General features: G+C 40.7%; 2 protein-coding genes across 3 annotated transcripts in view; one reads left to right on the forward strand and one right to left on the reverse strand.

Annotated features, from left to right (window-relative positions):
- klhl13 (kelch-like family member 13) overlaps positions 1–11,247 on the forward strand; it is a 30,896-nt gene extending 19,649 nt beyond the window's left edge. For both annotated transcript variants that reach the window (XM_028421743.1, XM_028421741.1), the window contains 5 exons: positions 627–759; positions 1,769–1,965; positions 2,772–3,567; positions 5,947–6,060; positions 10,184–11,247. In XM_028421743.1, coding sequence (XP_028277544.1) covers positions 627–759; positions 1,769–1,965; positions 2,772–3,567; positions 5,947–6,060; positions 10,184–10,671 — 1,728 coding nt within the window. In that variant the 3' untranslated portion in view covers positions 10,672–11,247. The remainder of the gene's footprint in view (positions 1–626; positions 760–1,768; positions 1,966–2,771; positions 3,568–5,946; positions 6,061–10,183) is intronic.
- A 7,579-nt stretch (positions 11,248–18,826) lies between these two features.
- On the reverse strand, positions 18,827–21,500 carry LOC114446739 (leucine-rich repeat neuronal protein 4). Its single transcript, XM_028422546.1, has 2 exons — positions 21,403–21,500; positions 18,827–20,641 (listed from the first exon to the last, which is right to left on the reverse strand). Exon 2 carries the CDS (start codon positions 20,635–20,637, stop codon positions 19,903–19,905), a length of 735 nt encoding a protein of 244 aa, XP_028278347.1. The 5' UTR covers positions 20,638–20,641; positions 21,403–21,500; the 3' UTR covers positions 18,827–19,902.
- Positions 21,501–23,636: the final 2,136 nt, after the last annotated feature.

Here is a 23,636-nt window from a genome sequence, read left to right on the forward strand (position 1 = left end):
TAGAAAATTGGCTCATTTGCTGCTCATTTATCTTTTGCTGTCATGGCACAGTAAGAGAATAATGATTTTTCAAAGCTATCTAGTCTTCCTCCACAATAGTAGATGTGTTAGACTGGGTTAGGTGTTGCGTTTGGAAACATCTCACCTAAAACCTTACTCGTATGTGCGCTGTAGCTGGATATACTCTAGCAAATGCCTTTTAGCTGTAGCTCCTGCACTATGTTGCTATGCCTACAAGAAAACCATATGACTATAACTCTAAACCTATAATTCTGAACCATTTATGTGGAAGACAGTCAAGAAAATAAGCAGCCCACAATCAGACAGCTTCAGTAGCCCAGAGGGCTGTCACATACCATCACAGGTTCACAAGCTCATGTCTGACAGGCCGTTGCCAACATTATTTTGGGTTATTCTCACTGAAACGGTCATGCAGGTTTTGGAACGAAAAAGGGGAAATACACTTCTTTGCTGAGCTCAAATGCAGAGTGTAATCACGTGGTCTTAGATTGGCCTTGATTTAGCCAAGTGCTTATACTCTGGAATAAAAACACTGTACAGCCCAGCTCCCCTAAGCTTCTGTCAGTATTTTAACACTTCTCTCTCACCTTTCTTCACATGCTCAGGGATTTGACCAGCTGAGGATAGAGGGCTTGCTATGTGACGTCACACTGGTGGCTGGGGATGGCGATGAAGCCTTCCCCGTACATCGTGCAATGATGGCCTCCTCCTCCGACTATTTCAAAGCCATGTTCACAGGTGAGTCTGCAGAGCCTTCCTCTGGCCAGAGATGTAGCATTAATACCACATACTCTATATAATGCATTTAAACACTGTATTGCAGAGTAAAGCATTTTCAGTCATGAACACTTCATTTGTGTATGCTGAGAAATTGCTCAGAGTGGCCTTTTCCCAACATCCCTCTGGTATTCTGTGTATTCATGTTACGAAACCAACCTAGTGAAGTCATTGTTATGCACTCACGTTCATGGTCAGTTGTAGTTGCAATGAATATAGATGAGTGTAAATGTGATGTAAAAGTCTGTTTTATCACCTTGGTGCAGTGTATGAAAAATAATCTTTAGTGCGTGTGTGTATTCTGATAGCAAAATATGCTTGATTTAATTTTTAGATGGTACAAATATTTTAGGATGCAGAAAGTAATTAAACTGAGAGGACCCTGTTAAGGTTTGTATTGCTTTTTAAGTCTGTGGTTGTAGCCAATAGTTAAATAGACTTTGTGTTAACTTGTAGCCTCAGGTGAAGATGTTTATATTTCATGGCTAGAACTTTGATTAGAAACTTATCACCATAATCATTAGCATTACTTCGTGAATAATGAATGGTGGCACTGAATTTAAATCGTGCAACCACTGACAGGATTACTTTGGATCTCTGTTTTTGGAGATTTGACATTTTAAAGATGAGGAAGGTTTTGTAATGGCCAGAACACAAGGAGAGTTTTTAATAGGAGTAAGGAGCAAACTGCGCTTGAATGAGGGATAGCTCATTAGGGATGAAAGGGCTGTGTGTTTAAAAATGCAGACCAAAGGTTTTGTCCTTAGATCTTCAGTCCTTTCTCTGCATGCAAGTCCTTTAACGCTGAACATTTCCTTGAAATTTGCATCACAATTATGCATGCATTTTTATTTTTTTATTTTATTTAGCTGAATTATATTTTAGTACAGTAGTAATTTTTTCTGAGCTGTCAGTAACACGTGTTATTTGTAAACATGTTTTTCTTATCTGCTCCTCACTCATGATGCAGGTGGAATGAAAGAACAGGATTTAATGTGCATCAAGCTTCATGGAGTAAACCGAATAGGCCTGAAGAAGATCATTGACTTTATCTACACAGCAAAGTTGTCACTCAACATGGAGAATCTGCAGGACACGCTTGAGGCAGCCAGCTTCCTGCAGATCCTTCCTGTGCTGGACTTTTGCAAAGTTTTTCTTATATCTGGGGTAAGAAAGCAGATGCACAACACACAGCAACATATCAATGTACAGCGGACAGCTTTCTTTTGGTTTAACAGGGCAGGGAAATCTAAGAATTAAGCTGCAGTGGAAGACCTGTGGGATAAGTGTCTTTGAGTTGAAGGTGTAATTGTTAAATGCCGAGTTAAAATGTTATCTTATAATTTCAGTTAGATTTGTTTTTCCCAGCTTCTGTATAGGGCGATAACTTATAGATGTTATCAAACATTCAGTATATATAAAGCTCAAGACAGGTCTTCTGACCAGTTTCCCATGGCAGCATTACCAGTGAAAACACCCTAAAGCTATAACCTTTCACTTTTTATAGCATTTAGTCAAATATTTTGACAAATAAGTGTTGACAACAGCTGCAGGGTAAACTCTTAAGGAGGCTTTTATATGAAGTCTCAGCAGTCAGTTTGTAAAAAGAGTTTATTTATATGGACTTTGGTGGTTTTAGAAGTAATGTGCTTCTTTCCTTTTGAATCACTGCTATTTACTGTGCAATTTCCTGTATTGACCTCTTTCTCGGTGTTGCCAACTGTGTATAAACCAAAAGTTTTTAAGTTTAAAGTGATATAAAACCAAAACATAAAAGAAATGTTCTGTGATTTCCATGTAGACTTGATGTTAATTTGCCTCTTACTTCATCATCCCTCAATGTTAAACCACTAGTTCTCTAAATGCATGTAGCATTCTAAATGAGTTTCTTTCTCCAGTTTAGAGGATTCCGTTGTTTGTGTTCTGGTATATCACAGCTTTCTGATATTTTTACTTCTGGTTTTTCTCTGCAGGTTTCTCTTGACAACTGTGTAGAGGTGGGACGTATTGCCAACACGTACAACCTCACAGAGGTGGACAAATATGTCAACAACTTCATCCTGAAGAACTTCCCCTCACTGCTGGGCACAGGAGAATTTGTCAAGCTACCATTTGAACGGTTGGCTTTTGTATTGTCTAGTAACAGCTTGAAACACTGCACTGAGTTGGACCTGTTTAAGGCTGCATGCCGCTGGCTGCGTTATGAAGACAGTCGTATGGACTATGCCTCAAAGCTCATGAAGAACATCCGCTTTCCACTCATGAACCCACAGGATCTCATCAACCATGTGCAAACAGTGGACTTTATGCGCACAGACAACACATGCGTCAACCTACTCCTAGAAGCTAGCAACTACCAAATGATGCCCTACATGCAGCCAGTTATGCAGTCAGAACGGACAGCCATCCGCTCAGACAGTGCCCATTTGGTCACTCTGGGTGGTGTACTACGCCAGCAGCTTGTTGTAAGTAAGGAACTGCGTCTCTTTGATGAGAAGGCTCATGAGTGGAAAGCGCTGGCACCCATGGATGCACCACGCTACCAACATGGTATTGCAGTCATCGGCAACTTTCTCTATGTTGTGGGTGGCCAAAGCAACTATGACACCAAAGGCAAAACAGCAGTGGACACCGTGTTCCGGTACGACCCTCGCTACAACAAATGGATCCAGGTTTCATGCCTTAATGAGAAACGTACCTTCTTCCACCTCAGTGCACTCAAGGGACACCTCTACGCTGTTGGTGGAAGAAATGCTGCCGGGGAGCTTGGTGAGTTTCTTTCCCCACTTGTTTGTTTAATGTTTTTTTTAAAGCAACAACAGAAGCCTTTTAATTAATGTTGTATGAGATTATATACTTAAATATTAAGGCGCATTACTAGAAAGAAGGTGCGGTTTAATAAGGCCTTCAGCATACTGGCATCAGTAATGAAGTGTTGTGCCTACACATCATTTGCTGTTTCAACATGTTGCGTGCATAATCTGTGTAATTTAATAAAGTTTAGATGATGAGCACATTGTCACAGGCACTCTCCACATCTAATGTAATCCATTACAGAAGCATTTCAACACATGCACAGTCCATCTCGGTTGTCATTGTCCTTTTTTTGCTTGTGTTTATTAACTAAACTGTTGCAGATGTAAAGGGTTAAAAAATCTACTTAGTTTTCCAGTAATCATAGAACTGTTCTAATCATCAAGTGAGTTACCTGATGGTTCACAAAGCTAAAACATTTAAAATGTGCCCCTATAGTAAAGAGTGACAGATGTATTTATATAGTTATGTCTGTTACTTGGTTGTTAAAGCTGAAGTCTGAAGTCTCTGCACCATGACTGTAGACCACAGAGAGGTGCCACCCAATACTTAAACACAGCTGTAACATCAGTGGACAGAGCAAGGCCACTGTGCAAGTGGTTCTCTCTTCTGGGTTATAATTAGACCAAAAACACAGCCCCACTTCACAGACTGCCTGTACAGAACTGCCTTTTCCTCTGGTTCCCGTGGTTTAATCCTGATGTTTTTCTGGATGTGCCCTGCCCCTGTATTATATTTGTTTACTCTAGTTAGATTGTAAGGGTGTGGCTTTATTGTTAAGTCTGAAATGGCTAGATTTTAAAAGAAAAGCCTAAAGTTACGTCAAAATTGATATTTACACTAGGAAGCTTTTCGTCTTAGGTGTTTCACTTTGCAGTTTCTGGCTGCTAGTAGTAGTCAACATAAGGCTGATATTTTCAAAACAGTGTAACAAAGATGTAGTTTTAAAACAAACTAGTATACCTGAAGACAATGAGATTTTATTTTAAAGCTTTGGTTCACCACTGTGCTATCTTTGGATTTTAGGGTGAAGTAGTCTGTAATATGCAGTAAGTTCGTTGGTGAACTGATCTTGCACAGTAGTATCACGTTTTATTATGTAAAAAGAAAGCTGTGCATGTTTGCTTTAATTGGTCTTTTAGGCATACATGGGCTGTTTATATGCTCTGCAAAAACAAAATGTGCAGTTCAGCAGAGACTTCTAGGGCTCTAAAATAACTTTTAATTAAGTGTGTTCTCCTCAATCCCTTTCTCTAATAGAATTTTTTGGTACCATCAGTATTTTTTATGTTACATAGTTTTAAACCCTACACTTTTCTTTTTTTATTATCTGTTCCATTTTCAGTTAAATTTGTCATGCATTGTAGGTCTGTTCAGTACAAATATTTTTTTCTGATAAGCCTGTACTGTTTTCACTAGGCAAATGTAAGACTTTGTGCACTGCTGAAGGTCACTTTGATGGTTGTTGAGCAAGCAGATCAAGGTATTCACTCATTTCTCCCCTAGTGAGATTACCTCAGCTGGCCCAGGAATGGCTCACTCTCATTTTGAATTTACCAAAAACCTTCAAAAGCCATAAAATGTTATATTCTTAAGTTTAGCAGTTTTCATTAGTACCTATTCTCCTTTCTCCGACAATGAGAAAACAAGATATTTTGCATATTATCCGAGTTTCTTGCTTGTGCCAAAATAGCCCTTTTTATACAGGGAAGATGACAAACAATGCTACAGCTTAAAAGCACACTCCTCCTTATGATTAATTGTGAAACTTGCATGTATGTATACTGTATGAAAAAGTAGAAGTGAACCACAATGTGACCCATTGGTTTGTGGATTTGAAACCATCACATTGTTGCCACAGCATACCCTGCTTTATGGTATATTTCACACTTTACAAAAGAACCCTGCTGGCCACAGGTTTAGATACAGCTGTAGAGGCACTTTGACTTGGCTTTTTTTTTTACCTTTACATCATTGCTTGGTCTGCAGCTCACAACCCTGTCCTCCCAATGAGCCCACAGGTTGACAGATCCTGGCTGCTTTTTATCAGCATCACTCATGAATCCCAGTGTGTCCCTGTTCTGCTTCTCTCAGTTTTTGTGAAACCACCCTTGGGCGCCTTAAAGATAAAGGATCTAACAATCTCCTTATTTCCTGTGCAGTCAGAGAATTGAGTGCTGGTGGGGTTGTAGGGATGTGTACTCTGTATTTAAATCCGTGTTTTAGCTCCCACGCTGAGACCCTCCAAGGCCTCATTTGCTGCTGTTTGTCCTCCTTAGTTGTGTCTTGACCTACTTTCTACTAATACAGTCTTTTTTCATCTTTTTCTTCAAGCTACTGTGGAGTGCTACAACCCAAGGACAAATGAATGGACGTATGTTGCCAAAATGAATGAGCCACATTATGGCCATGCTGGGACCGTGTATGGTGGCTATATGTATATTTCAGGTAAGTGGTTAGAGGGAGATAAGTAAGTTTATAATTAGGTGAAATATGGAGTGACATTGGTGTGTATATGTGTAGCAAGTGTAAAAAATCAATTGCATGTCTTGAAGTTGTAAATACATTGTATTTACTGCTTGAATTAGGGGGGCACAGAGGGGTTGAAATCGCAGACTCTATATGTTAAAGTTTTTTTTTTATGCGTTTGTCATTTATATTTGGACGCATGGTGCACACAGGGGACTATTAGTGATGACTGGCCTTAAATAATTAAGTATTGTAAAGTCCTCGGAGTACTACAAATCACTCCTACATATCTGATCTGTCTATGATTAGGATGCTTTTGAAGCCTGTGAGGGTTCAGTGCTTAGGGCCGACAGTGGACCCCAGGATGGCTCTTCTTGCCAGTCACTACTTGCTTTTTTAGGTGTCTTGTTCACTCTGCACGATTGAAAACAAATCCTGCGGTATGGAGATGAGTCCTAGTTTCTCAGTGTGACTAATCCAGAGTGATGCTACAAAGGCAGGGAAGGTTGGTGGTGGAATGGAATTGGGGAAAGATGGAGCAAAGTAAAGGACTGTGTAGGTGGTGTTACACAGAAGAGATGGTGTTAATCCCTCCTGGCCATGGGTACCACCCTCCTGCAACACATGGGCACAAACTGTGATGTTTAACAACATGGAAAATGAGATCCTGTAGGTTTCCATCAGAGGGTTATAAGGCACTCTCTAAACTCCTGTACATTCGTATCTGGATCACAGTTCAGAACAGACTACCATCTTTTTAGAGACTTACTGTCATATATACACCAACAAAGGGTACAGGAATCTCACCAATACATTTCCATGAGGAAGTTAATACAGTCATGTATTAAACCTTAATGAATTATAAGGCATTAACGTGTGCACCACCGCACTCACAATATCACCTGGGAGACTGAATTATTGAATGCTTTTTAGCAGCAATATTAAGCTTATTTGTGATGTGAGCAGCTTACACTCTGTTAACTGGATACAGCACAGCCCCCGACTTTGATCACCGTGCATGCAAGCAGTGAATTTAATTCCATAATCCACAGATCTGCAAAGCTTTGTTAATGTTGTGGTGTTCTACATGCACACATTATCTATCATATTAGTTCCAGTTATCTTATGTTATCTTATGTTTTCTTTGTCAGTTTTTTTTTTTTTTATTCCAATGTTTTCGGTGCTGGAAAACATTAAGAACTACCTCCAGTTAGTTCAGTTTTCAGTTTTAACCATTTTTGTTAGATAATATTTTACTTATCCAGGATAAGAACATTGCATTATTATTACAATCTAGACACTTTTTACTAAAATAAACTGAAACATAATGGGCATGACCAGAGCTAATCTACTGGTATCCAGCTGTGTCTTTTTTTTTTTTTTTTTTTTTTTTTTTTTTTTTTTTTTTTGCCTCTGGCTGTACTCTGCAGCACATGGTGGGATGTATTGCTCTCTCTGTGTGATGACCTAATGGATCTTCTTCTTGTTGATTTCAGTGAAACACGCACAAGCAGCTCAGCAGTCTGTTTTTTTGCTAACAGCCGGTTGAGCTGTGACACTAACAGGCTTTGCACCTGCAGCAGCTAAAAATGCTGCATGTGTGAGGAAAAAAACGTTTCAACAAAAACTGTCTTAACATTTTTTTACAGGATAAAACAAATCATGCAGTTTTGTGAATTCAGCTGTGAGTTATATGACAAGAAAAAAACAGACAGCTGCCTATGAAAACATGCTTTAAAGTGCCTTTGATGCAAATGGTACAGGTACACAAGCATTACCCATTAGAGCACATTTGTTGTATGGAGGCCCCACTGTAGCACCCACAGTCTCTGGGGTTACAGCCTTGCTGTGCAAGGTGACCCATGCTGAAGTGCAGTTGTGTGTCTATCTGTCACAGCACATCAGGTCACATTCTCTGGCTGTGCTGCTGTGCTGTCTGAAGGTATTCTGTCAGCTGGATGAACCTGACAAATGCATTCAGCCCACAGACCATCACAGCTCAAGTGGTGTGGCAGAGTTCAGACATGAGCATTAACCAGCACAGAGCCACACGCCCCTGCTATTCAGCCTTATTTATGAGACTTTATTTTGTCATTTAGACTTGGCTCTCATCAGGAACAGTTGATTATTGTATAATTTATTAGGATTGTGCTCTCAGTTTTATAATGCCCAGCACATTTATTTCTCAGTATATTTCTACATGTACAGATTTAGACCAGCAACTGTGGAGCTTCAAGTGTTGTGCCTCAGTTAGTGCAACCACTGAGCTCCTTCCTCATCCTGAGGTAGAGGTAGTTGTCTCAGGTACAAAATTAGACAAACGGGTATTAAACATGTGTAGTGAGAGCTGTCTAACTCTTCTTTTTCCACTGTAGACCACAACCTTATCAGATAATCCAAAGAAATTATCAGATATTTCTTTACAGCATTATATTTATATCAGCCAGTGTATCTATTTAGAACCATTCTGGAATAGGCGACTCCTAGGTATGTGTATATCTCTATATAAAAAGACACAAAAAAAGGTACACAAATCATTCCTCTCACACATCTTTGCCGGACGTGTTTTTCAAGTCTGGTGCTTGTCGCCGACCCTGCGGGCAGGGTGATGATCTTCAATGCCCGCCAGTCTCCTCCATACCTAATTATTCTTAAAATATTGCACGTATTCGACATAACAGGTCATACTGAGTATTAGCTAAGACTGTGTTTGAAGTCACACACTATTTACACTTTGCTTGACTGCAGTAAATCTCCCCTGCCATTTCATTCGAGTGTGAAATTTATGCCCTGTGTAGCACTTTCAGTTGCTTTCATCATCTGCTTGGAGCAGCCTGTATGTTGATGTCGATCTATATGTTCCTGGCTGTTGTAAAGTTCAACTGATCGATACCTACTGTAGATTGGGTGTGTCTTCCTTAAGGGATTCAACATCAGAGCCCAGCTGATCATTAGTAGTACACTCTCTTGTTTAGACACATAATCACTATGGGTTATTTTTTGCTGCTAAGGCCCCCTTCTTTCTCACCTCCCTGTATTACCTTTACATCTCACATCTATATGGCTTAGCATGGACAGAAGGGAGAGTACAAATAATAACAGTCTGTCCTGTGCTGTCTATGGAAGGCCAAAGACTTTTAGCCCTTCTTTCTCCGGAGGGGATCAATTTGGCAGAACCTTGTCCGCTCTTAGTTTCTCACTAATGTCACTGATTAGCCATTGAGATACTGGGATACCGATCAGACATCGTTGTATCAAGGAAAGTCCAAAGCCCTCAAACTGAATCAAAATAGCAGCAGAGCCCCCTGAGAGGAATTACGAGAACCCGGTTCTGACCCCAGCACTGTTCTCTTGTCAGGATTTAAATAGCAGACTTGCTCCATGGACTGCTTGGATGAGGAAAATGGATAGTCTGCTATCTCTGAATCTGATCAGTTAAGGAGGTGCAGCATCACAGATCTGAGTCATGGCAGCTGAATAGACAGCTTAGACCTCGACAATAAAACCGAGCACACGATCACTGGGCAGCAGCAAAAGCGGGATCCTGCTTCTATTCGGCATGCTCTGCAAATCTTTACTGCATTTGCTCCTAGTCACTTTGCCTGAGGGGGAGGGGTGGGCTGGCTCCCACCCAAATGCATGCTGGGATTGTGTTCCTCTTTATTTTAAGCCTTCCCTGTAGACATGTCCTGTTTTTTTTTTCCCTTCCGACTTTCCCTCAGCTTTTTTCTGTCCCGGCGTCTACAGTCTGTTTGTGTGTGTGTGTGCATGCGGATGCTTTGTAATGGTGTTCCGCTTTGTAATGAGTGCTCCTCATCAGCATTATTTCACTCGGTAGTAAGGAGACTACTAGTTTATACAATTAGTGTTTAACCTGAGTAATAGTTGTTCAGTCTGAGAAGGAGGGGATCGAGGAAAGTTTCTTTTAAAATATGACCATCCCCAGTAATATGGCCGGTGCACCTCATGGCCTAGATAAGTAAAGGATGTTGGTTGACATGATCAAATGAGTCATCTGATTGACAAGTTCACAAAGTGTTTTTCTCCCCCCAGATGATAAGTGTTGAGGCTAATTCCTGTGCTCTTTTTCTTCTTGTCGCAGGGGGAATCACTCATGACACTTTTCAGAAGGAGCTGATGTGCTTTGACCCTGATGCAGATAAATGGACCCACAAAGCACCAATGACAACAGTGCGTGGCCTGCACTGCATGTGCACAGTGGGCGACCGCCTTTATGTGATTGGAGGCAATCACTTCCGGGGTACCAGCGATTATGACGATGTGCTCAGCTGCGAATACTACTCCCCTGCTCTGGACTTATGGACTCCTATCGCTGCCATGTTGCGAGGTCAGAGTGACGTTGGCGTGGCCGTGTTTGAGAATAAGATTTATGTGGTGGGGGGTTACTCATGGAACAATCGGTGCATGGTGGAAATAGTACAAAAGTACGACCCCGAGAAAGACGAATGGCACAAAGTGTTCGACTTGCCCGAATCGCTGGGCGGCATCCGAGCCTGCACACTCACAGTTTTTCCCCCAGAGGATATCTCGGGCTCACCCTCCAGAGAGTCGCCCCTTTCAGCACCTTGATGAGTAAAGGGGGGGAGCCCTGTTTTGCTCATACCCCCATAACCCCTTCCCAACACAACACCCCTCAACAAACACTCCTTATAGACATTGTTTGCACTTCTTCATCTACGGACAACATCTGTACTGCATCCCTTAATATGCCCCCCATCCCCTGAAGCTGTGCAGAAACCCCTCCCTGAGTGATGAAACCCACATACCGACATGGTTTGGCAACCTAATTACATGTTAATGTTGCATACTCGGTATATTTTGGCAGGAAATACCTTGACTTGAAAAGTGACTTTGCAAATCAACTTTTCTACCTGATGTCTACAGTTTTCTTACGTCTCATTTCTTTCGGTGTTCCACCTTGAGATGGTGACTACCACACTGACTCTCTCTCTTCTAGTCTATGCCAGGTTAGATGCAGGTGACCCCGGAGAGCAGGAGCGTAGGGACGGATAAGCTCCAATGGTTTTTAATCTCAGGGGTTGGCCCCGGCCCCACCTATGTCTCTCATACAGTTTCAGTTCTTTCCTGCTATTGATATGAAACTGTTAACAAAATGGTGTTTTCTAAATTTAATAAACATGATTTTGAAATTAATTAAATGTTGTTGTCATTACTGTCTTCAGCAGACTTATGAAAACCACTAAAAATGAAATCAAGATTTTTATTTGGAGCTAAAGTAAGTTAGTCTTTCCCACAATACAGAGGTGGCTATTATAGTTACCCTACTTAAATAATTCTTTTTTTGTCCTAGGACTGTGGATTGTTTTTAAGTTTTGTTATCTGGAGCATCCTAGGTTTCTGCCCACAGACTCTGTGGGTAGTGTTGCTCCCCTCCTCAGCCTTGCTACTAGAATGTTTTATCAAGTTTTAAAGTTTTTATTTGGATCTATGTACTGAATCTCCGGTAAAGGAATCTGCCTCCCGGTGATGTAAACCTGCTGCTGACGAGTGTTAGGTGGAAACTGGCCCTTTCCACCGCTGTTGCGTCTCCTTCTGCCATCAAGACAGACGGTAGTGTCACCCACAATCTGCCCACCTGTTCCGGGACGATTAAAGCCTTAATAGCAGCATATGGTGTCCGAGCTGACTGCTTCACGCTGTTACCAGGAACAAAAGGTTTGTGTAATCATCAGGTGAGTTTGGTCTGGAGCTTTAAACTCTCATTATATTCTCATTATATCCTTTTAATGAGTTGATGCTGCTGCTCCAGTGTTGCTCCTGATTTTGTATTTTAAAGTCAGTTCATCTGTTGTTCATAGCAACAACATCTCAGCTGTGATCAGGTCATTTAACGTCGCATGTTTTGAATTCATGATGTTTAGGTGCCTTTTTTTGATTCACCTGTAATTTTTGCTCTGGACCAAAATGTGTATTTTCAGCTTGTATTACAGAGCAGTCTTTGTTTTGTTTTATTCAGCCATGTCGTGCTGTTCTGAGAAGTGCCTTGTTAATACCATTTTTTTTTTTGTGACATTTTCTAAAGCTCTACTTTGTGCAGGAGCTTATTGTTAAGTCCTTTTTGATGGGACTGTCTGCATGATTCTTCCAGTTTTAAAAATAGTCAGTTTGTAATCCTTTAATGGAAAATCAGTGAATAAACACATAAAAACTTGTGAGCTCGAATTAACTAAACGACACGCATGAGCGGTGAGATGGTAAAAGTAGGAATTTGGTGCCATTGTTATACAGTGATAGCTATATACTTATGAAAACTGTGGATTCAGGGCAGATTAAGAGCATATTTTATATAATAAAGCTGTGCTTGTGGTAGAGTTTAATGTCATTTTGTTGGTCCACCACATTAACCTTATGATATCTGGACATATATGTCCTGAACATAATACATGATATCATGACCACTATGTTTTGGTAACATTTGCGATCCCCAGAGGATAATCTTTAAAAACTCACTGTTACAATGTGGTTTATAACATACATGTCCGATGTGAAATATGTTTGTAGGGTTAATTCCATCTGTAAAATGACCCAGCCGCCCGACTACAAAAAAGATTTTCCATTAATCCCTTCATGCATTGGTATCATAGTATAAAAAGACTTAAACCACAATGGAGGATTTTACCCATGATGCCCACCCCTCTGCATCAGACCATTGTTCCAGCTGTCAAACCAGACAAGAGTGCAGTCTGCTCTGCCTTACAGTGGCACTCTGCTGCTTTCTTACATTGTTTAATTAGATTTTCTTTTTAAATGTGTTCAAAGAAATTTGCTATACATGGCATTGATGCTTAAATGCCTTTCATGAGGATTCTTTATGCAGAGAACCTCAGCATATCATCTCCGTTGCAGTGCAGCAGCACATGATGTTCCAGATCCTCTGTGTAATTCCTGCCACATTGGTGCCTTGTGTTTACGTGAGCTAGTGTCAATATTACATGATGCAGAGCTTTGTGTATCCTAAAGACTGAAAGGCTTGGATATTAATGAACACTGTGTCCTCAGTGCAAAAGCAAAGAGAACTGGAGCAAGAAATTACAAACGTACCCCCCCCTCCCTCCCTCCCTCCCTCCCTCCCTCCCTCCCTCCTCCGCTTCACTACCTGTGTTTCTCGGTAGATTTCATCACCACTGGAGGCATGTTCACCTGATTCATGAAGCAGATAAAAAGCGGAGCGTGTGGATTATGGCCTGACACTTGACACATGAGTACAGCACACATTTGTGGTTTGTTGTGTGTGTGTCTCCAGACTACTCCTCATCTCATCCCAGCCCGAAAATGACCTAGATTCTCCAGGCTGCAGAATGTGTTTACATACACACAACAGTGATGACATTGTCAGTCAGAAAGCATCGCTCTCAGCAGCCAGGAGCGCTGATGCTTTTACTGTAACTAAAGCTTCAATCCACCTCCCATCATGATGAAATAGTCTGCAGAGCCACAGATCCCTGCTGTCCTCTGACTGCATGCATGATGGTGTTAATGGCTATTGATCCTTCTGGCTGGCAGACAGCCAAGATATCCTGATGTCACTCTGGCTAGATGTATTTATTTTTTGCTCTGAATCACAAGCTGCCTTCTGTTATTAAACTCCCACAAAGGTTTTAGGTCTCAAAAACAGTTTACATCTCTCTCCTCTCCCCCGTCATGAATATTCAGAAAAGGTCAAGTCCTTGCTCTCTTCCTGAGCTCTCTATCCCCTGGTGACTGTGTCCTGAATAATCTGTCCCTGATTCATCTCTTGTTCCAGAGCTTGTTCCTGCCCCGGCTGCAGTGGAGTTGGGAGGGAGGGGTAGGCCTAATTGGGATTTGTTTTGTTGTTGAACATCTGGCCACGCATCAGTCCTAAATTTTACTTTATGCCTCACTTGTATCTCATATTTGTGTGCACATTTCTCTTGTTTATCCCTCACGTGCATGGCCTAAATACAGGATGTGATGTGTATAAATAGTAAAAAAAAAAAAGAAAGAAATAAAATCCCTTAGTGTCATTATGATGTGATACTGATAGAAGAGACTTCTGCCACTTTATTTATTTATTTATTTATTTTGCAGGCCTCACAGCACAAAGTAGATTGGAGACTTGATGGACAGGAAGCCTGTCGAAGTTGTCTCTCTACCTTCAACCCGATGCATGCTGGGATATGCTCCAATGCCCCCCTGACAATGAAAAGGAGAGGGGTAAAGAATATAAATCTTGGTAAGTGCAGACAGGATGTTGCAGTTTGCACACTGAGAGCAGTGAGATTCTCCTCCCAGGCTACAAAAACATCTTATTACTCTATTAAAAGTCAATTTACTTTTTATTTACAAGAATGACAAAGCGCATTTAGAACCACTTCCTCTGCGGAATTGGAACAGTTCAGTCACTCTGGGAAAAACTGCTTGACCTCACAGGGTTAAATACAGCTCCGGCTTCACGTCCCTCCAGGTTTCCTGCAGTGTGAGGGATTCGGCTGACAGCACCTGAGCTTGGACTCAACTCTTTTTCAGACTCAGCAGCCAGATATAGACTAATGTAAGATGGAGTTGTTCTAGTAATCCGTGCATGTATTATTTATAAACTATATGCAGGGCATGTCCTCCAATCATAAGAAATATTCTGTATCCTAATGATGACATCTTCCCTGCATGTCCTTTAAATACCTCTGAAATCAATCACATGGCTCAAACTCTGCACAGGATTCTGCCCTTTATTCATGAAGAGATCAACAGAAAAATCAATCACTTTTAGTACTTGTCAGCCAATATTTCTACACTGACATTTATTCAGCGTGTTTATAATGAGTCTTTTTATTAAACAAAGATAAGCAGAACTGAAGGATTAGATACCAATAGTGGGAGAAACAGTGAGATGTTTCAAATGACATTAAAGTTCTGCAATCGAAATCCTATTTTAGGAATTTTTTTTATTTTAGGAAAAATGGCCCCCTATAGAATGAATGCTATTCTAAGAGCTACAACAGTTCTTTATGGGAGAATATCAGCTTCATCAATTTGTATTAAATCTCTAGTCTGTGTTAAAATGATCAAATATTGCACATAAAAGCAGTTATTGAAATGAAGCAACAAACAGTCAAAAAGATGAAATGTGTAATTTATAATGTGGTGTAATTAATTCACAGCAGAGTATCTATAAAGAAATGTTATGAACTTATCTTACCGTTACACAGGCATCCACTGGCACTGCAGGAGAAGCTGGACACGCTGGAGTGCGTTGTTGTTGTTGTCTCTGATGAATGTCATGATTCCTGGCCTGTGGAGAGTAAAGGAGCAACTTTGCCATAATGTGTGTGTGTGTGTTTGTGTTTGTGACAGCGCCGATGCCAAAGTGATTGATAACTCTCCTCTCCAAGCTGAGCTCAGTTTCACCCTCCTCAGCTCCTGTCCTGTATAATGCCAGGTTGCCATAGTTACCACAGCTCTTCATACAAGAAAATATTGTAAAGGGGGGGAAAAAAGGGAAAGATTTCCTCCTCCTCTCCTTTATGAAACGCTCTTGAAAATCTATCCCGGGGAGTTTAGAAGGAAGCGCTGACTTGCCTTTAAAGCAGTGAATGAAATGACACAAAGCTGATGTTTAGCCATCTTTACAAACACAAACTCTTCTCCTCAAACTCCCCTGTGATGCACAAATGTGGTAGAACTGATTACCACTGCAAACTCATTTTCCTCCCCATTAGAACAACTCATTTCCATTTCCAGCACATTATCACTGAGAGCATGCCAGAGGTGACTTTTAATTCCTACTCTGCTCTTTACAATAATGACCCCTAGTGGTTCTAGTGAAAACAAGAGAAAGCAGCTCTGAACCTGTTTGTGAAGCTGTCCAAATGATTCAATTCTTGTCTTATTTTTTTGTCTGAGATGTTGATGCCAGAAAAAAAAGAACCTAACATACGCTCTGCTGCATTTACATAAACCCTGATCCTCCTGGCAGTGACATCAGACTCACACTTGGAGACAGAAGTTAATCTTTTTATTTACAGAGACGTGGTTTAAGCCAAGACAGACAGACACAGGAGTAAACAGGATGAGATGCCCGCAGAGGAAGGGGGATCAGTTTACAGCCACCCACTGAGACCCCGAGGTTCAACCACATGGTCCTCCATGTTTAAAAAAAAATCTACACTGCACCTAGCTTGTTTTTTATTGACATCATTTTCAGTTTCAGTCATCGCAAAGTCTGCAGAATTCTTAAGTGGGAACCTTTGTATGTTTAAATCAAATCAGTGTGTGTTCTGGCACTGTGTATAGAGGATGGTCTACTTCCAATAATGGGCTCTGATGGATGCCTGACCTACTTTGAGCATTTTATGCCTTGTAAAAGCTGACCCCAGCGGGCACAGGAAGCAGCCATTAGTGCCCCTGCTGGTGGGTTACTGATAATAATAATAATAAATACAGTTTTATTTCAGCCAGCGCCAAATGTAAATGATTTTTTTCATGAAAAATTAATTGCATGAATATGAATGACAGCTTTTGAATAGGTACTAGTGTAATTTTATGAGGTGAACATGATATTACAACCTACGATTATTTTTCACTGCAGAAAAGCCTCTTAAAGCCTGAGCTGCTGCCATGGAAATATAATCAGTCTAGAAGTGAAATAATCAACGCAGGAGGGGAGGACAAAATAATGAGAAAAATCACTTTCCAAAGCTGCCACAAAGAAAAGAAAAAGAAAGAAAAGGTTCAAATTAGTTTGTCAGTTATCCGTCTTTAATTCCATCATTTTAATTATTCCATTATTTTAATGTCGATTTTAGCATCTCATCCTCCTCATTCTTTTTTATTGTGTGCTAAAGTTATATTATATCCTGTACCTTTTCCATAGGTGAGAATAGAGATAAAACAAAGATGAGATGTGCTTTTGTTGCACAATAGATCCATTTTAGATTTAAAAATATTATTTTCATACTTAAAATACTGCCCAGATGAAGTCTATCTATCTAAATCTATCTATTTCACTACCAGTGTTAGAAATGGCTGCTTTCATTTCAAAGGTTCTTTTTGTGCACTGTGACATTCAGGAATTTTGCTCTGATAAGAATTCTTTTTCCCACTTGACTTGTCTTGTGTGCTGAAATCCGAAGATAACGTCTTGGATTACTTAGTCCATGTTTTGAAAAGTATCACGTCTCCTTCAGGATGTGCGTGACATTTTTTTCATGCTCACGTAGCAGTGAGTCATTTCTCAGCATCTTTACCCTCATAACGTTAAGCAACACCTGGAGGTAAAATCCCAAACTTCATTAACCGAAATCAAAACGTCACACATCAGTTCACAGGCACAATCACTGTTATTCAGGCTGTAAAAGGAGGTGGCAGAAAAGAACAGACACACACTGTTAACTATTACATTTCACCATGGTTTGACGTGATTCACTGCCCCACAAGTGACCTCTTTACCAGAAAAGTAAAATGAGTCAGCAGAAGTTTGAATGAGAGAGCAATGATTCAACATGACTCGTCCTGAGTGAGAAGTAGCCTGCTGACAAAAACCACTGCTACTGACCTTGTTGCAAAATCCACCTGCCGTCACACACAAACAAAATAACAAAACGGCCACATCATGTGACTCCTCTTTGCTTTATCCTTCACTTAAGATGCTGGAAATTAAAGTTCAATAAAACTGAAAAATAAGCACCCCGCATCTGTTTTCCCCATAAATAAACTGTATTCCTTCAAAACCTGGTAGGAGGCACTGTCTGTCTGGATGGTTTATCCAGCTTTAACAAAAGAGGATTTTTTTTCCTATGCAAAACACAAGAGAGTCATTCTTCAGGAGCACAGAATATGCAGACAGAAATCTGCATCATCAAATGATCAGCAGATGATATGAGTCTGTGTGTCCTGTGTGGCTGATGTCTGTTGAATGTCATAGATTTTATTTATTAATCGGTCATCTGTTCACATTTCAGAAAAACATTTTAAAATTTGAATAGCAATTCACATATATATATGTATATATATATATATACATATATATATGTATATATATATATATATATATATATATATATATATATATATATATATATATATATATATATATATATATATATATAGCAAACATGTGTATTTTGTGTAAGTATTCTCCACTTATAAGTGTCTCGGTCTTCAAGTCAGTTCCGAGCTCTGCTCAAATGGTACCATTTCATTCACCAAGCTGTCCATCCCAGTTGAAAAGTGGCTGTAATACACGTCATAAAAGGCGCCTCTTGAGGCCATTTCTGCCTCAGAAATGAACAGACTGTTATGTTCCTAAATTACAACTGTTAGATGACTTCTATACAGCACTCTACGATGTGCAGTTGGAATAAGAAAGACGCCAAGAGCACAAGAACAACTCTGTGACAGCAGTCGGAGCAAAAAGGAATTATAACATGGCTGGGAGACATGCAGATGGAGGCTTGAACATGAGATAAACTGGGAGGATTAAAATATTGGACTTTCTTCTTCCTCATCATAGCAAAAAAAAAAAAGAGCCTGAAGCTTCTCAGCAGCTCCATTTCTGCATGGCTTGAAATCTGAGCTGGGATGAGACAAGTCCCACAAAAATCCATATCCGCTGAAAAGGCTATTGTATGACAGCTGGAAAAACAGGGCCGTACTGTGGTGCTCATCCAGCACACTGACACAACTTCTGCCTGTAAGACAGATGGAAAAAACACACTGACACTGACCCAAGGGTGCAAAAAACATCCAAGGTTTTATTTCACTTTAAGCTTCTCTTTAACACACACACAATAGATCCAGTCTGAATGGTTGTCATCATTATAAATGATACAAAATGCATAATACCACAATCCTTTCACACTTAAATACAATAAAACAGGACCTCTCACAGAGAGGCTCGCTTTGTTCATTTAACAGCATGTGTTGATGTCAACAACTAAACTCTATTGAAATCATATATGTAAGGGTGAGTGATAAGTTCCTGGCCTGAGGGAGATGGAGTCAACATTTGAAAATGTACCATGCTTATTTCCAACAGAGTCTCCACCTACATGTACACACTTAGTCATGAGGCATAAGCATCCTGGCAAATGTTCCGGAGGGGCAACGAATGTCAGAACAAATCACAGTGATTAAACCCACGCTCCTTGAGAACTGCAAAAAAGACTGACGTTATTAATTTTTTCAATTAACTCGAAGGTTATTGACGTCCAGTTTTCTGCATAATCACTGTGAGAGCTCAGAGTCACACAAGCTGTATCACTATTCTCGTTCTACTCCTTAAGGTGCTGGCAGCTATTCTTTGTTCACATGCAAGAATGAGAATTCACATTATATCAATGTTCTTGTTTCCTTAATTTTAAATTTCATTTGATTAATGATACAGTATAAATATTTCTTTGCCTTCTGTTTAAATCACTAAAGCTGCTGCTTTGAGGATTTTGGATTGTGCCAGTGTTTCGGTCCTTTCTTCAAAATGAAAATTCTTCATAGTCTGAGGTTACAGAGGGCACACCTAAGTTCCTTTTGTTTTTGACCTTTTTTTTCCTGCACACTTTAGAAGTAGATGCTGGAAATCCCTACATTTTGCAACTCCCTTGAACTCACCACAGTGTTGCAGCTGGAGTTAGGTAATAAATCTGATCAGTTGGATGTATTTATCTGAAATGATTAACCCTGTTTCCTCCTGTTTTTTGAAAGTCTCTTGGTGCAGAAAATGTCTGAGGAGATCTTCTGATTTAGTCACAGTTAATTAACTGCAGTAAGACTAAAGAGTCTCATGGGACAGAGTCTTATCTCTGAGTGTCCAGCAGACGTTTCTGTTCACTGCGACTCGGCTGCGCTGTGCATGGAGATGCTTGCCTCATATTTCCTTTGTCTCCTGTGCCTCCACAGCAGCACTGCCAGCAAGACGAGCAGCAGGAGGCCCAGGGCTCCTCCGATGAGGCCTGCTGTCAGGGGCAGCCTGTTGCCTTTGGGCTGGTACATCATGCAGGTTCCGTCGCTCGGTCCAGCCTCATTCACAGCCACTATACAGACCTGTGATATGTGGTCTATGGCGCCCACAGCACCACTCCTTTTGTCCTCCCTGAATGCCTGCCTCTCTTGTCCACCGACAGTCACAACATAGGCTATGACATGTGAATAGGGTGCACACCACTGCAGTACAACATCTGACCCGTTCCAGGACACAGATCTTAGGTTGGGCGCCTCTGGTGGTGTATCATGCAAAGTGAATCCTGGACACAAGCAGCCGGTGGCAGCTGATAACTTAGGACAGGGGGTCTGACCCTCGGTACAGGGACTGTAGTCACATGGCTTAAAGGTCTGCTCATTTGGGGACACTCTGATGGGTATAACAGGGGAGACAGTATCCACATCATCATAGTAGTCATCTGAGGGAAGATTGAGGGACTCAGTCGAGAGCCTTCGTGGTCTGAGAGGTCTCATGGAATAAACCTCTGCGTCTTGTGATGCTGTAGGCAAGGAACAGTAACTTCTGATGAAAACCAGGCATATGATTATGAGGGGGAAGGAAAGGTCCCAGGCGGCTGCCATCTCACTGCAGATCATGAAAAGTGGAAAAATCAGTTTCTTGCATATAATGAACAGAATCGGCCCCCTGGGTCTGTAGTGATGTGTAAATGCAGTGTGCCAGCTTTTTGTCTTGTGTGAAAGAGCCTGAATGTGGACACGCTGTTTTATTTCTCCCCTGACTCTGCATCTGTTATGACTGCAAAGAGAAGGGCTTGTGCTGGATGAAACAAATTACATAAATATGGGCCTAGCTTTACTTACTGAAAACAACAACAACAAAAAAAAACCCTTAACTGGAACGCACTGCATTGACTGTTGATTAATCAAATGACAAACTCTGGACATTTACCTACTTTAACTCTAATACTGTGTGGCATGTTTACCAGTGATTTATAGTATAGTGTACACAAACCCTTGCACTAATCCCACTTTGTTAACTTTTGGAGGTACTTCAGTCTAATTCAACATTCCAGGCGGTATTGCACAACAGGTCCAAATGCCTACACACCCAAGACACAGCACAGCCCTGTCAGCTGGATCCAGTTACAGGAAAGCTGCCTGTGCGATTTCCACAAGAATCTCTGCAATCGCACCTCTGTGGTCCACATGCATGTGGAAATGACAATGAAGCTCATTCAAAACTCGCCCAAGATAAGACTGCATTAAAATGGGCTGAAAGCAGAGCAGGAGCCCTCACTGAATACTTATTTACTGCTTTGTTTTCACCACAGCTTTTCACTTGCATGAAGACTAAAATTGTGTAAAACAATGAAAATATGAACTTACCTATCGCTCACAGGAGTGTGTAATCTGTATCAATGTGCGCTCCGTTCTCCTTGTTTGGGTCCCTTTCTTACTCTCTCCCCCTTTTATATGTATCCCCGCTTCTCAACAATCACCTCCTTCTTTCTGCCCTCCCAAACCCCCCCTCCTTCCTCATTCCCAGTCCTTCTGCCCCAGCTCCACCTCCCTCTTTACTAAATGATAACAGTGCCTGCTTTGAGTGGTATTACTACACTCTGTTATTAGTTACATCACTGCTATTTAATTCTGATGAAGTGGACCACATGTGGTCACATTCCTTCATGCCGGGTAGATTATTCAGAGCGTGTCTCACTTGTTAATGAGCATTGTTTTTTTTCCTTATAGGGGTGATGAGAATTAAACAGGATTGTGGATTCACTGTGTCAGTATTTTGATTCATTGACGTGTGTCATCCTAGACATAAATCAGTGGCTCCAGACAATCTATCACATCCTTCTTAGCCACCTAACCTGTCACCTAAATAAAATGTATGACGTAGCCTAAAATGCTAGCTGAAAGGAATGTGCAGCTGTCCAGACTGGACTTGTTCTGAGCATTATTTGTATTGGTAAGTTCTTTCTATAAAAACTGAGAAAAAAATAAACTGTGGTAATTGATCCAAGATGCCACTGAAGTCAAATCTCCTCCAAGAAAAGAATGAATTGTTCTGTTGAAGAGAATCTTTATGGGACAGATGTGGCTTCACATCGTCTCTCTGCTTTTCAGCTTGTGCTGCAGAAGGAACGCGACACGATGACACTGTTCTGTACTGAAACAGTTCTGATGAAGCTCTTCGTCAGGCTTGTTCCTCTGAATCATGTTATCACTTGTGTTAGTGATATATAGTGCAAGGTGCATTATTTTATGTGATGTCATGTATATTTCCAGTAAATCCTTCACTCATTCTTTGGTTACTCACCCTCTCTTGACATTTGGTTCTGGACATTTGTTTTCCTCAGAGAAGTTTGTTCCTGCAGTTGCTCAGAAATGACGTGACAACATGTGTTTTAAAGCTCTTCATATAAAACTCGGCACCCAATACTTCAGCCACCTTCAAAGTAATTGATGAATTTTGTTGTTGGTAGATGTTTGCTCACTTTTTCCACTTGCATATTTGGGTTTTAAAACATGTTATGTCCATATACCTAGTAAAGGTGAGAGGAAAGAGGGAGCTGCACATCCACCCAGGATGTGTGTGTTATTTTCATATCTCACACAATGGAAAACCAGACACAAACCTTGCCTAATTAGAACAAAAATTGTGCAATATGAGCAATTTACAGACAGAGGAGTAGTCACTGAGTAAGACATAAGTGATACAAATTCAAGCAGATGGTAAGTGTTAGATGAATCGTTACATAATGGACTGCCCCTGTTTGCCACAGACCACGTAAGTTTTTCCCCAACCACATGCGGCTGGCTGGGATGGGTCTGCTTTCCTCATCAGAAATGGCTCCACAAGGAATGAATTATTTTTATTCTTAAATGGAAGCAACCCAACTGAATGTTACAAGGTCCTTTTATAGCAGCATCAGAAAAAAAAGAATGGCATGTTTGATTTGTGGAGTAAACTATAATCATATTTATTGGTGAAATAATGCCACCTCACATATGTCAGTGTATAAATCAGTCTTTTATATTGGCCTGGAGTAAAACAACAATAACTCTGGGTGCCACGTTGGCCTGCCATCTCTCTGTATGAGGCAAAGTATTACCAAGCTGATTCATTTCATCACTATTAAATACAAGCAGGGATGTTTTCAATAATGATTTAATTCATAAGGCGGTGCTCAGACGACAGCGTTTGCCTCATCCTGAACAAAAACACACGCATTTGATTAAAAATGCAGATGTGTTTTTTTAATGTTTGTGAACAGCCAGTACAATAAGAAATGATTAATGTAGCTGTTCTTATCTGACCTCAGTAACATCCATTATCTGTGCGGTGTACACTGCCTCCATATAATTAGAGGCAACACTGGATAAAATCATGAATAAAGCAGGCTTGTGTCTTTCAGCTGCGGCGGGTGTAGCTGTGGGTGTGTGTTACATCAATTAGTCTTGATGATAGAGTCTACTGACAGTGAGTTGGTCATCTGCAAAATATCACAAAGTTCATGATATGTTTGGACAGTTTTCCTAAATTAACCCGTCCACAGCATGCTGGATTTGTAAAGTACAGCCTGCAGCTACATGTGGGAGTGAGATGAACTGTT

Source organism: Parambassis ranga, chromosome 14 (assembly GCF_900634625.1).
Source record: "Parambassis ranga chromosome 14, fParRan2.1, whole genome shotgun sequence".
Classification (NCBI taxonomy): domain Eukaryota; kingdom Metazoa; phylum Chordata; class Actinopteri; family Ambassidae; genus Parambassis; species Parambassis ranga.

Excerpts from the sequence above, each read along its gene's own strand:
- LOC114446739 (XM_028422546.1), bottom strand. The coding sequence starts at position 20,637 with ATGGCAGCCGCCTGGGACCTTTCCTTCCCCCTCATAATCATATGCCTG.